This window comes from Orussus abietinus, unplaced genomic scaffold (assembly GCF_000612105.2).
Source record: "Orussus abietinus isolate OABI.00-Male unplaced genomic scaffold, Oabi_2.0 scaffold3, whole genome shotgun sequence".
Lineage (NCBI taxonomy): Eukaryota > Metazoa > Arthropoda > Insecta > Hymenoptera > Orussidae > Orussus > Orussus abietinus.
Genome location: NW_019395984.1, coordinates 218,131 through 234,073, shown reverse-complemented (window position 1 = coordinate 234,073; position 15,943 = coordinate 218,131). Strand labels below are relative to the sequence as shown.

Sequence of the window (15,943 nt, the reverse complement as noted above, 5' to 3'; positions counted from 1 at the left end):
GCGTTTATTTTCCAACCGGGGCGCAACAACCTCGTTCTTCTCTTATTCTCGAGCCGGGATCGATATTTACCGCAAATGCGTTCGTCGATATTTGCCACGGGTCGCGCATCGTTTTCCAGAAGCTCGCCACCCCCGACTGCCCCCGATCGATAAAGCTCCTTGAAGCTTCCGCTACTCGGTCCGCGAAATGGCGAACTTTGTGCGATCGGAATAGCTTCGAATAAAGGGAGTGTCCTCCCCCCTCGTCCCAGAATTCCAGGGGAGGATCCTTTTGCTTTTTCCCAACACCCAGCCGAAAGCTCGCCCAGGGGAAGCTTAATTAACGCCCCTCGAAATTCCGGGCAAAAACCGAAAATTGGACGGGATTTTTTTTTCTCTCTCTCTCTCTCTCTGTACATTTTATTACGGTTGTAATATAGGGCGGTTTATGAGAGTTGGGGTTAATTCCCCTCGCGAAGGGGGCGGCGAGCTTTTTGAGCTTTTCGAGGGTCCAGGAAAAAATCCAGAGGAAATAGGCCCTGCCTTCCGGGCACAAAAGGAATGGGTTAAAGGCGAAGCTGGACGCGCGTAAACTCGACCGATCCTCGCGATGCAATTCCCTTAATGCAGTGCCTCCTTAAGGGAAGCTCTATATAATTCTCTTTACTGCAGTTCCGCAGCGGCCTCCGCGTTTCCGAAGTTCGCCGGCTCCGAAATCGCGTCTCTTTCTCTGCCTCCCCTTTCTTTTGGCTTCTGCCACCCTCCCGTCTCCTTTCCCGCGCGGAAGAAAATTGCTTTTCCTGTAGCGGCGACTTCCTCCTCGAAGTTTCGAGCGATCGCTTCCCTCGGCGGCTGTTCCGAGGAATTAAAAGAAAACAGAGGCGCCCCTCGGGTAAGCGGACTACGGGTCGAGCTTTGCAGGCCAGGAGAGAAGTATACGGATATGTACATACACATGGGACGATTTATCCGCACGCGGAAGCAAGGGGGTGCGTTCGTTGCACGCACCTCCGCGAGTCCCGCCCCTCCCATGTGTATGCAGATACACGTGGGTACATATTTATATTTAAGGTATAGCAAGGTATATATATGAAATAATGTATATATATATATATACTCTGTATATTATATTCCCGTAGTAGTTCAACCATCGCTCCGGTTTGTACATTTAGACTCAAATGGGGTGCCCCGCCGGGCGCACCGATCATTCCCCCCGAAGCTTGGTTCGCGGGGGGTAAAATGCCCCCCGGACGTTTCTTCACCCTGGCACCGGGATTTGAGGCTGAATGTACCAGGCTGGACCCCAGGTGTTGAGCCCTGTGCGGAAACCAAATCAAGTTGACACTGTCACCTGGAACGTGACTCGCGATTCAACCCCGTTTTCCTGCCCGCCACAATTTTCCCGACCCTGCCGGCACCCTCGGGACGGCAAGGGCTCGTCCTGGGAAATTCAATGCAATTTCCCAGGAAATTTCCCTGCCCATGAGCCGAGCGAAAATCGCCGGTCAAAGCGACCTGGCCGGCCTCCGAGCCGGCCACCGATCCGCGATACCGCGGTCAATGCTGAATTCAATCTCCCGCCCAAACCGGAGGCGCTGGAAGAAAATACCCCGGACAAAAGTTGTTCCTCCCTTCGTTTTAAGCAACTTTCGTATCGGACGTTTTTCCACCCTGTGCACCGGTTCGCCGGGAGATCTGCATTCGCCGCGGCCGGTAAAAGGCGCGCCACTTGACTCGCAATGAATCTCCGTTTATCCAAAGACCGAGTCGAGGTGAGCCACTTCGCTTCCGGTCCACCGGACACGTATTAGCGTTAAAAAATTGTGCATAGGTGAAAGAGCCTCATTTACTTCAGGTGGATCTCCTCCAGCGATCGGGTAATTTCTTCATGTAATTAAATCCCCCGGAAAACCCACGGGATTTTGAGCGTTACGTGTCAGTGGGTCCCGTTCCGCATTTCGGTTGCGCTCTCGAGGGTCTTGCATTTCCGCGGGAACGCTTTTTGATCGTCGAAAATTCCCGCCAACCCGGGCAGGGATTCCCGGTCGATCAAAGGACCCGCGCAAAAAACTGGCCCGAAACGAGAAATTAGAATTCACGGCCTCTGAAAAGCGGATCGAGCGGGGGGGGCGAACTTTGATCCGGTGATTTTCTGGCACGGCGTGTGGGGGAAAAAGAGTTCCTAGACGTCCCAGATCCTTTATCCTGCTAGAACTCTATTTCACGCATCAGCCCACACCCTCTACCCACACGAGGAAAACCAAAGAGATTCGAAATACAATCTCGCGGAAAGATACGACAAAAGACAAACCAGGAGGACCCACACCAAGTTGCGGCATAGTGCCAATTCGACGTCTCCCCTTCCATATATATATACGGATAAACATACGGATATATAAATATCTGTATACTTTGTATACATGAATACACCATTGTCAGTGTGTGCAGTGCGCTTCTGGTCGCTGCCACGTCTCGTGTGCGTGCGTGCGTGTGTGTGTGTCTCGCTTTTACGAACGACACGTCGCGGGTGCAACTTTCGGCCTGAGGGAACCATTGCGGAATAAACCGAGAAACTCGATCGGGAAAAATTCCAGATCTTCCTGAGACCCCTGAGAAACCTTTGAAAGTCACATTGAAGCACATTGAATGATTTAAATGGTTAAAAAGTAATTCATTTGTAGGAATTATTAAGTCCAGCGCGCGAGACCGACCACGCGTTGAAGTCTCCGAGATTCGGGGGGTCGGCGAAGTTCTCGCGGCGCTTCTGCAATTTGGAATAAAAACGGGGTAACATTCGCAGACGCCTCTCTGAAATGTCCGTCTCCCCCGTGGAAAATCGAGGCTATGGGAGGTTTCTCGGGGGGGTTTGTGGATTTTCCTTGGAGGGTTTTACTGGTCGAGTTCCTTCGGATTTTCGGCCGTAACCCCGAAAGCCGGCGTCCCGGGCGCAATGGCACAATTTCGCGCGGGACGTTCTAATCCGACATTTAGGGGCTTTCGACATACCGCGCGTACATCAACGAGATTATTGCTTGGCTATATGCTTCGCGCCTGGTTCGCTTGCGATGCTTGTGAATGCCGATGCACCGGTGTATGCACATGGCGGCCCGGTGTGCCTTCCCGGCCGGGAATTCGGACGGCCCTCGAAAGTAACAGGGAATTCCGCAAAGAGAAGGCCCCAGCTGGGATTGCGAGTCTCGGATTATTAGCGAGGGATTGTTATATGCAGGGTTGCATTAAACAAGACCAGGAAAAAAACCGGCGATTACGCGAGTCTCCGGGCTTAAGGCTCGTAAATTAAGGAAGGCGACATAAGTCGGTCGGTTTTTGCGGGGGAGGGGATTTATCGCCGGGAATTGCACTCGATTCCTCCTGATCATTATGCGTTTCCGCCATTATCGCGCGCCCTGCACCGTAGGGTGGCCTTATTCAGCCCCCGATATAGTTTACCTGATTAAGTACCTTTCGTTCTCCGGCGAGTACTTACACAGAGCCGAGGTAAAACCCCCTAATCGATACTCGCGCGTTTCGATTCCCCTCCGAGGCACCCCCTTAGATGTTAAAGAAAAAGAAATTCCCATACTCGAGGTGACTTCTCGTTACGAGCTCCTGATAACCAAATTAACGACCGAGGAGTTAGATCCGCGTGCTGGAGTTAATGAAATGGACAAAGAAATTTCATTTCTCCTCGGCGGAGAGATTCTCAGCCCCGTGGGTGTCATCGGGGAGGAATTTCGCGAAAGCGATCGACCTGGGGCGAAGATTAACTTCCCAATGTCCCGGGGGAGTGTAGATCGTCCCGAGACGTCCCCGTAAAACCCTCGGCTCGATCTCGAGTCGTCCACCTTCGGCCCCCAACCCCAGGACAAAGAGAAATAAACTCGACCCAATTCTAACTCGCGAGGGTGGCGAACGATTCCACCCCCTCGCCGTTTTCGCCCGATCCGCAATCCGCGCCCCAGGAATTTATATCTTGGGAGCCAGTAATCTATACAAGCGTATGCACCCTGTTACGTGCATATATACACAAAGGGGTGTAACGAAATATTCATAATCACCGAGTGGGGGTGGTATTTTCGGAGGGTGGAATCACCCTCAGGATCGCCGCGATCGATCTTCCGGAAGACCTGCCGCCATCTTTTTTCAGAGGTCCCAAGGAGACCTCCGAAAATTCCGTCCCCCGGTCTCCACCCCCGCACCGTGCGGGATTCGCGTCACATCCTTCACCCCCCTCTCCCCCCAGCGACATTCTTGACATGTCCCTTTCAGCGGGGACATTCGATGAACTCCCCTCGTTTTCCTCCATTCTCCCGGGGAACTAGTTGAAAACATGGCTGACAGGTTTAGATATAAACTGGGCCGGTGCAATTCGACGGGCGAATTGTTATTCAGTGCGCGATGGCCGCGCGTGCTCTCCGTGCACGCGAGTGCGCTAGTGCACAGGGTGCAAGTGCATTCTGGTGCACCTTGGGGCGACGCAGGGGGGTTGATACAACCCCCGAGCACCCGTCGTCGCTGGCGGGGGTGTTAATATTTGAATTCTTGCCCCGTCGGTGCGTCGCGGTACGTTTGCGCGCCCAATATTTGCGCCTTCGAGAGAGAGAGAGAGAGCGCATCGGGGGTGCATCGATATTCCTGCACCGCGGTTGGATATTTGCTCAGGAATACCGGTCGCTGGAAATGCAAGAATACGAAGCCTCCCCTCGTAAATATTAACCCCGCCGGTAAAAATAAATGCCAGGGACGGACAATAATTCCCGGGGGATCCGCCAACCCCCGCGGAAAGCAGGAATACCGAATTCGCGGCCTCGTAAATATTAACCCCACCGCTGAAAGTAAACCTTGGGAGTTAAATAATAATACAGTCGCACAATTCCGAGCTTTTCAGCCCGATACATAATGCATCTCTCGTTCCCGGCGCCGCCGCGTTATTCAGGGTTAGCTCGCCCCCCGTCAGGGCGCGCCTCGGTCGACGGGGACGAATGGAAATGGGATTCGCGGGAAAGGCCGTCTGCCGGGCTGGCCGATAACTCGGGTGCTATCCGTCGGGCCGGATATGATAATACACACCCTCGGATTGCCGGGGGTGTCGGCCGTAAGACACGGCAGGGCCGCAGTGCGCCTGGAGTGCGGCCAAGCGGGCCGCCGCGATCGCCGAGCTCCGACCGCTGCGCCGCCTCGCGGCCGACTGGCCGACTGCGCCCCCCGCGAGGCCTTATATACCCAGCGGCCTGCACGCAGTTTATGCCCGACGTACTCTTAAATCACGTTTCCACCGCGAACGCGACACTCCAGGAAGTCGCGGTAACCCACTCGTGGCCATGTCGATGACATAACCTCTGCTAGCTGTCTAACCTCGCAAAAAGTCCGGTTCCGAGGGGTGTAACGAGGAGGGCAACCTATCGACTCGACGACTTCGACCGCCATATTGGAACCAGGCCACCCCTTAATTCGAGGTTCACGGCGAATTTAGTAATGAAATCAGCAGCGGGGTCGTTTGAACCTCGTTTTAAATGTTTAAGACGATCGTTGATTCTTAGGGATTTCCAAAATGTGGGCGAAATACCGGCGGAACGGCCTCGGCGGCCATTTTCCCCCGAGCTCCGGAACGCGCTCGCGTCTGTCCGGGAAACGGCCGAGTTTTCTTTTGTCACGTCGCCCCCGGAATCCCCGACTCCGGCGAATCGTATCGAATATCTTATCGCCGGCGTTTAACTCCCCGCCGTCTCGTATGTACGCCGTTAAAAGGGAGGGAATACCAAAGCACAAAGGGAAATACTCGCTTTATAAGAAGGACGTGTATATAGGGGGCCGCGGGGGGCTTTGTTCTCTGCGCCGGAAACCGCTTTGCTCCGCGGCTTTTGCGCCCCGGGAACGCGAGGGTGAACCGCCCCCGCGTTGACATTTCTCCGATGCGCTCTTCGCGAGGACGCCATGTCTGCGAAAAGCCTGTCGGAGGGGCCTCCACGTCCGCCAAGATCCCTCGATTCGAATGCTGACGCGATCCCCCAGAAGTGAGGTTAGGACGCGGCAGGGTGCGGCCCCGCGACTCGCGATGCAACATTTATTCGAACGCATACGTGACCGGGGATGCAAACGGCCGGGGTGAGATGCACTCCTCGCGGACGAGGACGAGAGCCTCTAAAACCTCCCCAGGCAATATGGCGCCCGGGACATGTTCCGGCCTCTTTTAACGCTTTCCGGCGGATTTCCAAGGGCGACTGCTCGCGCGGTCGGAATCTCAAAGAGGCTCAAATTGACCCCATTCCTTCGAGCTACTCGGTTCTAAACAAGCCCGGTGGAAGCGCAATCATCGATTTGTATAATGACTTCGAGGTTAGGAACCTCCTAGGTGCATCGGTTTACACGAACGACGCGATTAAACGAGCGGCGGAAAGCGTTCCGGGGTCGCGCCTTGTAAAGAGACTCCGTCGGGCGCGCTCTGCGCTTGGCGCGAGATTCAGCCGCCATTAGGGGCTCTAAATGCCCTGGATACCAAGATCTTCGTTCCGCACGCGTTTAATTAACGTTCCTCGTAATTTCTTTGCTTTTCTTTCCATTCTTCCGGAGATTTAACGGCCACGCCCCTCTATTGGCTCAGCTCCTTTCTTCCGTGGATTCCCAAGGACTCTTGCCGGCCGTGTTTTATTTTATCCACGGCAGAGAAGTATGTTTCCACCGAAAAAAGAGCCGGGAAACAATGGCGGGCATTCCCGGATAGCGGGAGGTCCTTCAGGGAGGGAAGGATAAAAAAAAAACTTCATCATCTTCTTATAGCTTCCAACCCGCGCCTGTACCTAACCTCGTTGACCCGCTAAGTACGGCTGACCCAGAAAGAAGTCTCGAACGAATTCCATTTGTCTTCAAAGACTTTACGCGACCGACCCTAGGTGGTGCCACCTTCGGCGATTTCCCCGGGACACATTTCCTCCAAATCTCGGGCGGGGAAGTTTGCTTGAGTTTTTCTCGACGATTGGGATTTACTGGCCCGGCAAAGTCGGTCCTCGTGCGCGAAATCACCGTACGGGGGAGGAAGGAAACCGGAAAACCAATTTCACCTCTAACCGCACATGGCCCCTGTTCCGGGACACTCCTTTGCTAGGAAATTTAGACCCGAAACTTCGCCTGTCAGGGTATTTTTCATAAGGAAATCACTAATCCCTTCGCATAAACAGTCTCTCGAGCGATGGAGACGCGGAAGTCCAGCTTAACCCGCGAAGGGACTTCCGTGTCGAATGAAAAATGCCGCAAATCTTGAATTTCCGCAAGGTAAACATGGCGGCCGAATTCCCTGGTACTTGCAATCTTAAAATCGACCCGCCGTAATTCCCGTTTAACGATCGAAACGGACGCCGCGGAGCGAGGAAAAAGAGACCTCGAGACGCATACTCGACCTTGCCGTTAAGCACGCGAGGGCACACCTATGGCGGCGCAATTAGAAAATCTAATGCACGAGGTGCACGTAAATGTGGCTGCGTGACTGTGTCCCGGCGAGCTCGCGAGCACGCGTGTGCCACGACGAAAGGAAAAAAAAGAAGAAAAACGAGGGAAAAAAGGGTTTACGATAAAGGAAAAGGAATTACCCGAGTTACGATCGCGAGTCGTATTTTTAACACGGAGCCGCGGTGTAAGCGCAATAACTCTTGCAGTGCGGCTCGCTACTCATATTTCTCGAAAGTGCCGATAAAAAGGCAGGTTGAGAACCGCCCGTGAATTATACATGTCGCGAAATTCGAGATACGCCTTTATTTATAAGCTCGACACGGAACGACGCACCGTGACCCGATAAATCATGATTATGGATGATCGCGGTGCGTGATTCTCGAAGTCATTTGCGGATTCGTGGAACGATGGCCGCACGCTTCGGATCCTGGGGAAAGAAGAGGTTATGTCGAGGGGTGCGCGGCCACGTTAAGAAACGCTTGCCGCGAGTTTCCGGGCGCGTGTGGCGGATACGTCGCGGGGAGAGCATGCTGCATGAATATTTCGGATAGCTACTCTGGAGTAACACCCATCCCCGCCTTCGCGAACACAACCCTCCTAACCTCTTCCGCAGAAGTTTTGCCCCCTGAAGTTGGCCCTCTCCCCACCACCGGCGGCGTCGTGGTCGTCTTTTTGCGCACCGCGACGCCTACACGACGACCCATTAAACGTCTCTCCAACGGGCCGCCGTTTTTCGTCGTGTCACACCTCGAGTGTAATTTCCGAAATTGTCGCCTCCTTTCTCTCGGGGCCCCCTCTTTCGTTTCGACTTTACGCCGCGCGCCGGGCTGTTCCACTTTCCTTTTCCGTAGCGGACTCGCGCGGCCGAGGCCGAGTCTCACTTCGCAACTTTCGACGGATTTTTCGGGGGATCCTTCGGCGCCTCCCGGCGCTTGGCGGCGCCTCGGTAAACCTCCCCCCGGAGGGACTTTCTTACACCCGGAGAAAGTCCTTTCGCGGCCCCGGAATCCCCGCTAATTGAGGAAAGGAATAACTTCCGGGGCGCTCCAACATGGCCGCTGCGGCGCCGCCCCGAAGTTGGCCGAGGCTGTGTAACTTGCGAGACTGCCTGATCTCCGCGTAAATGTCGCGATGAAGGGTTTAATTTTGAATAAAGAAAGAAAAAAGACTCCTCGCCGCTTGGGAATTAACTTCTTGGATTACTTTTGGAAAGAAATCCTGACGGCTGGTTTAACACGCCATTCTGGTGGTTTTAACCCTGCGGTGAATTTCAGATAAAGGTTATGTAAAGAACAGTGGAAAAACTGTTGGCAGTCCTTTTCTTGAGGCTTTTCAGAATTAATTATCGGCCGAAAGCGTAGTAATTTTGGATTTTCCTATTTAATTTTGCGATAACCATGGTCGCCATTTATGTCCAAATCCGCAAGTCGGTAAAGTGTTAACGAATCGTTCCCGGTTCTTTTGGGGGCTCTCGGAGCCTCTTCGGAAAGTTTCCCGGACGCCGAGGGGAACTTTCGAAATTCCTCCTCCTGGTAAAGGGTCATTTCGAAATTATTTCACGATCGTATTAATCAAGGCCGTATCGCCATGCTCGGGAACCTAGCACCTCGTCGTTACTTTTTACCGCGATAATGGGCGAGCTCGAGTCTTGCGAGGTGCCCCGTAAAAAAGGTCTTCTCAAGGATGATCCCTGGGCCGTGATAATAGACAAGGTCACCGTAAAAATTAATACCTAACGTGCCGCGAAGGAGGAAAGAAAAAATGAAGGGAACTCTCCAAAAAGGACCGCGATAAATTCCTCCTGGAAATTTTGAAGGAGCCAGCGGTTGTCGCTCCATTTTGAAATATTTTTCGGCTCGTTTTAAGGACATTTACGACTTGCAAAATACGGCGATCCTACTTTCGTCTCCTTACGAGGCCGACTTAACGGGAAACGGTAGTTTCCTTTATAACTCTTCTAAGAAAGCAAGGGTGCTGTGAACTGTCGTTAAAGCTCGGAAAGCTGGCTTCTCGCGAATGTTGCACATTATGTCGGGTACGTGACCGGCTTAAAAATGGCGCCGATATCGGAAATGACTGCCAATGGAAAGCCACGACAACCGAGTACGCAGAGCTGACAATATGGATATTGAAACAATTTTCATAAAAACCCGGAGTGAGACGAAACCAGGTCGACCGCCGAGTCCGAAAATGACTTTCCTTCCTAGCCACCACATTGTGGGATATATTCTTTACTTCCTTCCCACTTTACATTTTTTATTCCCTCCCGGAAATAATAGCGCGGCGATCACGCGGCGATTGAGCCTCGAAGTGGTCATCATTTATTTTATAATCACAGAAAAGTAATATTTCCATGTGATGGTAATTACGGTGAAGCTTCATGAATAACGACGAGTTAAGTCGATACCACTTGGAGGAGCAATTAGCAGAAATTATTGGAATTATCTGAAATTAACGCCACGACGGAAGAGTAGAAGTCGCCATGTTTAGTCAGCCATTAATTGGCCGAGAATCGAATAAGCACTCTGGTTTTCCGTCGTGGGGCGAGGATCCTCTGGATCGTTAATCACTGTTTCCGATGTCCTGGTCAGGACTTCACCCTGGATTTTTACTTCCGCCAATTCTGGACGGATCCACGGCTCGCATTCAAACGACGCCAGGGCGTGGAGACGCTGAGCGTCGGCTCAGAGTTCATCAAGAACATCTGGGTGCCCGACACCTTCTTCGTCAACGAGAAGCAGTCGTACTTCCACATCGCCACCACCAGTAACGAGTTCATCCGCATCCACCACTCGGGCAGCATCACCAGAAGTATACGGTAAGTCCCCCTCACCTGAAATAGAATTAAAATCCAGCATGAAGATTCATTCTTCCCAAGAAGTCGACCAAGTTTCGCGCGGTCTTCGGCACAGTGATCGAGAGGTTCACGAGATGGAACAAAACCACTTTCCCCTGTCCTTAATGACCCACCTCTTCTCGAATCGTTCCCAAGGACGTTATAGAACCATTTGTAAGGATCCCTAAGGTTTCCAAGATCGATGGACCCTCTTCCAGTGTTTCATCGACTCTCCGATGGCGAAAATCAATCTCGCCGGAGATCGCGCTCCGAAACTACAATGAATCGACTCTCAGCGCCGCCACCCGGTGGCGTGGGTGAACTAACCGGCGATCTCGCCCAAACGCCCATGGATCTCGAAGATTCAAACTCCCAGCCGCATGATATACCCCTCTGGTCATAATAACCCTCAAAGAATCACCGCAACAGTCCGTGAAAGCCTCTTTCCACCCGAAAAACTTGCGCAAACGAGTTCAGGGAAGATGGCGACTGTCGAGAATGGCTAAACTCCGACAACCGTGCCGAGCCCGGGCATCTCGAGTTCGGCGTAACCTTCAGCACTATTCCCAGGACTTTTCGTCGATAACCGAAGTCAATTTCGCGTCCCAATACCACGATAAACGTAATGCCCCACCCCGGCGGTCCCCCTGGCGGCGGCGTCGGGGAACTACACGCGATTCTTGGCGCGCACGAATCGCCTTTCCATTATAACTTAACAGTTACTAACTTTCCGGGGGCGTAGCATCCATCTCCCTTACTCTTGGCCTCTCTTTCGCGCGCTCGAAAGTATGAGCGGAAAGTGGGTCTACTTTCAGAAATAATCCCGGGAACGACGGTGCCTGAAACCCCCCGAAGTATCGTTCATCGTCATTCCCGGAGCTTCCTCAATGAATATATCCCCATGATATTATAGTGTCCCCGGAGCGTCGTTACAGGCGTTCTCCATCCCCATCTCGCTGCCCCCCCATTTTCCCCACCCCCTGGTTTCCCCCAGCCCCACCACGTCCCTCTTTCCGAGGCCCCTTTCCCCTTTTCCCTTTCCTGGCCGGACGCTTTCCGTCCTTCTCAGCCTGGATCTCCACCTAACCTAACTTCGCGCTTAAATTCACGGTACCCCCTTTTGTCTATGCTATCATCCCCGGGGGAGATCCTCCTCGAGAGGGGGTATCCTGTATTAACGCTCCGGCTATATTCAGGAGAGCCATGCATATCCAACTTATACGCTCCTACGTAGCCACTTTCAGGTGCCACCTAGAGGCCGGTATAACCACTGTACACCATGGTTTACCACCATTATACGGTCTTACTGATATCATCCCGTAGTTGCAGGTTATGTTACCGGTACTCGTAAGTACATAAGTACCGATGCGGTCATCTATGGTGGGAGCTCGTAATGCGCGCCCTACAGAAGGGCGTCAGTCGTTAGGGTCAGGTCGTACACGAAGAGCCACCAGAAGAAGGACCCCATGGAAAACCGGGGTCCATTGCTTTTCCACAGGGATTAATTACACCTTACGATCTTAACCATGCCTTTGGTTAAACCCTGCTCGCCCTAATTGCCGAGGCGTCGATCGCCCCGGAAGGGCTGCACCGAAGATGCACCGCGGTGCATCCCCTTATTTCTCGCGCCTTGTACCGTGTAATTTAATATATCTGAGCAATGCAAATCGCCTGACCCGAATCTCGCTAGCTGGCGTGTAACTTTCGTTACAATCGCCCCTTCCACCTCGGTAACCTCGAAGGGAATTACCCTCCAGGAGTAGTACTCGATAATTTCGGAATGGCGGTAAGTTGCGGTGCTGGGAACCTCGGGTTGATTCGCAGAAATAATTTAACTCGACCGCTTCTGGGGGATATATTGGGGGGAGGAAAAAGGCGGGCGATTATAATTTAACTTATGATAAGGGGAGGCCAGAGGTGAAGGCGTCGGATTGCGTGAGAAGGCGTCGTTATCCGCCTTTCTGCTCGCTTTCTTGCCCCAACCAGAGTGGTATTAGATTCTGAATACCATTGACGTCATTTCCGGTTCTTGTCGGAATCTTGCGGATTCTTTGCAACGCCGCAACTCCTTCCGGTTGGTCCTTTCTACAGGAATGGCCGCGGTTTTTCGAGCCAGTAATTTAATGAAAAGGAAGTCCAAGCGAGTGGACAGTTGCTTCGTCGCAGGAGGGGGACCTCCAATCGCGTCCGCCATTGATCGGGGATTACTTTCGCAATTAATTGCACCGTATCTCCGGGAAACAAGGCGAAGAAAAGGGCACGGTCACTCGGAATGGCGCCGGATCCAATCGGCGTGGGCCCTAAGCCCGTCGGTACTTCGATAATTCGAAAAGATTCGAGGTTAGGTCGAGGAGGATCCGATTGGTCGCCACGTGACCTCGTTTCCCCGGCAATTTTCCCCGGCCTCATCCGGCGGTGTCGATTGCTTTGTCGTCCATTCTCGACTCGGCGGACCCGTGCCCGATTCGTTCGTGTCCCGGGCTGATCGGGTCCCGGGAGATTTGTAGCGCCACCTCCCGGCGTCCGGCGGGGTCTCACCTCGCCAATTCGATCTTCGTTCCTCGCCCAACCGAGGCCCGAATCGACCTCCAAATACTCGCGAAACGTTCCAGAAAAGTGAACTAATTCGACGAGCACAGCGGCACGTCGAATTTTCCCAAGGCATCACGCGACGGCTGATGACCCGTTCGGAACTGTCGGCCATGCCGCTGGATCCGCATTTTCGCACTTCCACCCGTTTCAGGCAGTTCTTTTACCCGTCGGGAGAGCACGTTTTCCGTATCTCGACGAGGCGAATCGCGAAGCGCGGCGCAATTAGGAAATCTGTCATTTTAAAGCCCCGAGATAAACCTCTGGCTCCGGTCCAGCCGGGTTTGCCTAGATCGCGCGAATTCCGGGGACGGAATTTTTCCGCGCCGGATAAGCGCGGCTTCCACCGCCCCAGGTACATCCTTAAGCCGGCGCGGTACATTATTTCGCGTTATTATTATACGGAGTCAACAGGCCGGCTTTAATTGCCGAGCGGGGAGCGGCTAGAGGGCCAAAGAGACAACGGAAATGCGGCGGGATAACGCTGACGCTTTATTTCTCTTGCACTCCACCACCGCGATCCACGAGCACAGTGAACTTAACTCCCATTCACCTGGGGGTTTCGAATCGAAGCTGCTCCCTCGGGGTCCGACGCGTCTCCCTCAGGATGCGGCTCTCGTTGGAAATCCGTTCATTGGGACCCCCCCCAACTCCGCCCCTCGCCGACATTCATCCCTATCTTCTCTGTACACATGCAGGGCGATCGCGAAATCGCTGGATTTCCTTTCACCGGCACGGTCCTCGGGAAAAACCGGGATCGAAAACGTTCCTTTAGAAAATCTCGAGGGTCCGATGGTTTCTGGAAACCCGGGCGACGGGGCCGGCCAATCGCGAGCCCACTCAATTGCCAGACCGAAAGACCTAACCTATAAACTCGGGATGGTATACCGCGTCGCTTTGCAAATGGCGAAAGCGACCTCCTCCCTGACAGGGCCAAGTGCACCGAGCATTAGCAGAAAATACTGCAGTTGCCAGATGCACAATGGACCCTCGCCCGGGAATTTGCGGCTTAGCGGTCGATCCGACGACATGTTGTTAACCTCCCAATCGTTATCCGCTCTTTCTTCGCGATGACTACCGCTGTGTTCGTCCGTTTATTCTGCGCCTTCTTCCTCGTTCCCTAAATAGGCACTTGATATCCTTATCGGCGACGCCCTCGACACTTCGGGTGTCGAAAAACTCCCGTGAGAATTTTTCCTACTCGCGTATTAAATTTACCATTTTTTTACCGTAGAGTTACCATGAAACTTCGTATATCCTCTGACTCCGGGGGTATTATCGGTACCAATCTTAGGGTACTCTCCAAAACGCCTAGAAAAAGAATCATTCTCAGGGTCTAAGGATACATTCTTTCGAGAAATGAGAAATCTCTAAGGGTTTATTTTTGTCTTTGGTATTAGTAGCCTGTCCCTCCGATTAACAGAATCTATGGTCGGGTCCAAATGGAAACGAATTCGATGGTCCTGGGGGAGACTGGTAGCACCGGCACCAGAACTTCGTATATCCTCTGATTTTTTTCCCATGTTTCTTTAACAGGGAATTGATATCCTCTCTGCCGGAGACTCCTAGGGCATTATCGATACCAAACTTAGGGTACTCTCCAAAACGCCTAGAAAAAGAATCATTCTCAGGGTCTAAGGATAGATTCTTTCGAGAAATGAGAAATCTCTCTGGGTTTCTTTTTGTCTTCGGTGTTAGTAGCCTGTTCCTCCGATTAACAGAATCTATGGTCGGGTCCAAATGGAAACGAATTCGATGGTTCTGGGGGAGACTGGTAGCACCGGCACCAGAAGCTCCCGTTGATGGTGCAGCCGCTAACCGGCGTTTAGCGACAACCGGAGCCAGGAAACTCTGCAAATCGGTTGTTGGACCCCCGGATCTCCTCCCCACTGGTTCCTGTTCATTACCGACTTCAGTCCCGACTGTAAGCATCAGGGTTAATAGCAAGACCACCGAATCAGAAAACCCGGCGTGTTTGCCCTCGACTACCGGCGCTGCATGAGCCGCCATGTTTTTTTTCTTTTCTTTCACCCACCATGGGAATTAATACGCGACACCGGAAGACGGATTTGTGTATTTTGCCCCCGAAAACCCGCCGTTCGGTTTGCCTCTTCGTTCGCAACTCGTTTCGGAGAGTAAACTGCCTGGTTCTCCGGCTTTTATGGGCCTTTTTATGTCCATTTCAGCCTTCTCCCATAAAGGAGTCACGCGCCCCGGTTTTGCGGTCGCGTCGCTGCCGCCATATTGGTTCCCGAGGAAACGCAAATACGAGAAGAAATGCCACTTTGATTTCTAAGGGATCTTTAAACATCGTCGCAACGCGATGTTCCTTATTTTCTAACGAGTTTGTATTATAATTCCGCGATTCTCTCTGTTGCAGCTTAACCATCACTGCATCGTGCCCGATGAACCTGCAGTACTTCCCGATGGACCGGCAGCTCTGTCACATCGAGATCGAGAGCTGTAAGTAATCGACCGTGACTTCCTGTTTCACTTAACCATGCATTGACTATTCAGGAGATGGGAAACCATGCCCCAGGAAGCCGGGGCTCCTGTCGAGCAGATTTCATCCGCGACTTCCGCGAGCAGCCTCGAAAACGACGACGCGACACGAGATTGCGTTAGTAAGATGAAGTCCCCAATCGAGGTCGAAATTTCCCGATCAGCAGTCATCCGGGAATAGTCCTCGCCATTTAATTCGGTGATTGACACTCAATTTCGAAATCTCGATGGCAGGTTTATCGCGAGATTCTGACACGCGGGTAACAGGTCTTATGGTTTCGCGGGGCAGGAATTTGCGTGTAATGGCGTATACACGGGGGTTGTAACGTTCCCAGGTTAACGGGGTCCCTCGGGAGTATTAACCGGCCTGCTAGGACACGACATTGTTCCTGCCGGAGCTTTATTACTTTCCGAGTTCGAAAACGCCCCGCGAATTTCCGCGCCTCCGGAAACCGAGGGAAATGTTAATGCCCCTCCGAGTTATCAGCGTTCCGCCCGAATTTTCGACTTTCCGAGTGCATCGAAATCGTCCGAATAAGGCAATAATCCGGCTATTGAAGTCGCGCCAACAGGTACGCGGCTTAATCATTACCG

At 52.8% G+C, this 15,943-nt stretch overlaps 1 protein-coding gene across 1 annotated transcript in view; it reads left to right on the top strand.

The window, feature by feature from the left end:
* The window catches only part of LOC105699045 (gamma-aminobutyric acid receptor subunit beta), an 84,005-nt gene that overhangs the window by 42,600 nt on the left and 25,462 nt on the right, over positions 1 to 15,943 (top strand). Inside the window, exons 4-5 of the mRNA XM_023433906.1 lie at positions 10,014 to 10,240; positions 15,228 to 15,310. Coding sequence (XP_023289674.1) covers positions 10,014 to 10,240; positions 15,228 to 15,310 — 310 coding nt within the window. The remainder of the gene's footprint in view (positions 1 to 10,013; positions 10,241 to 15,227; positions 15,311 to 15,943) is intronic.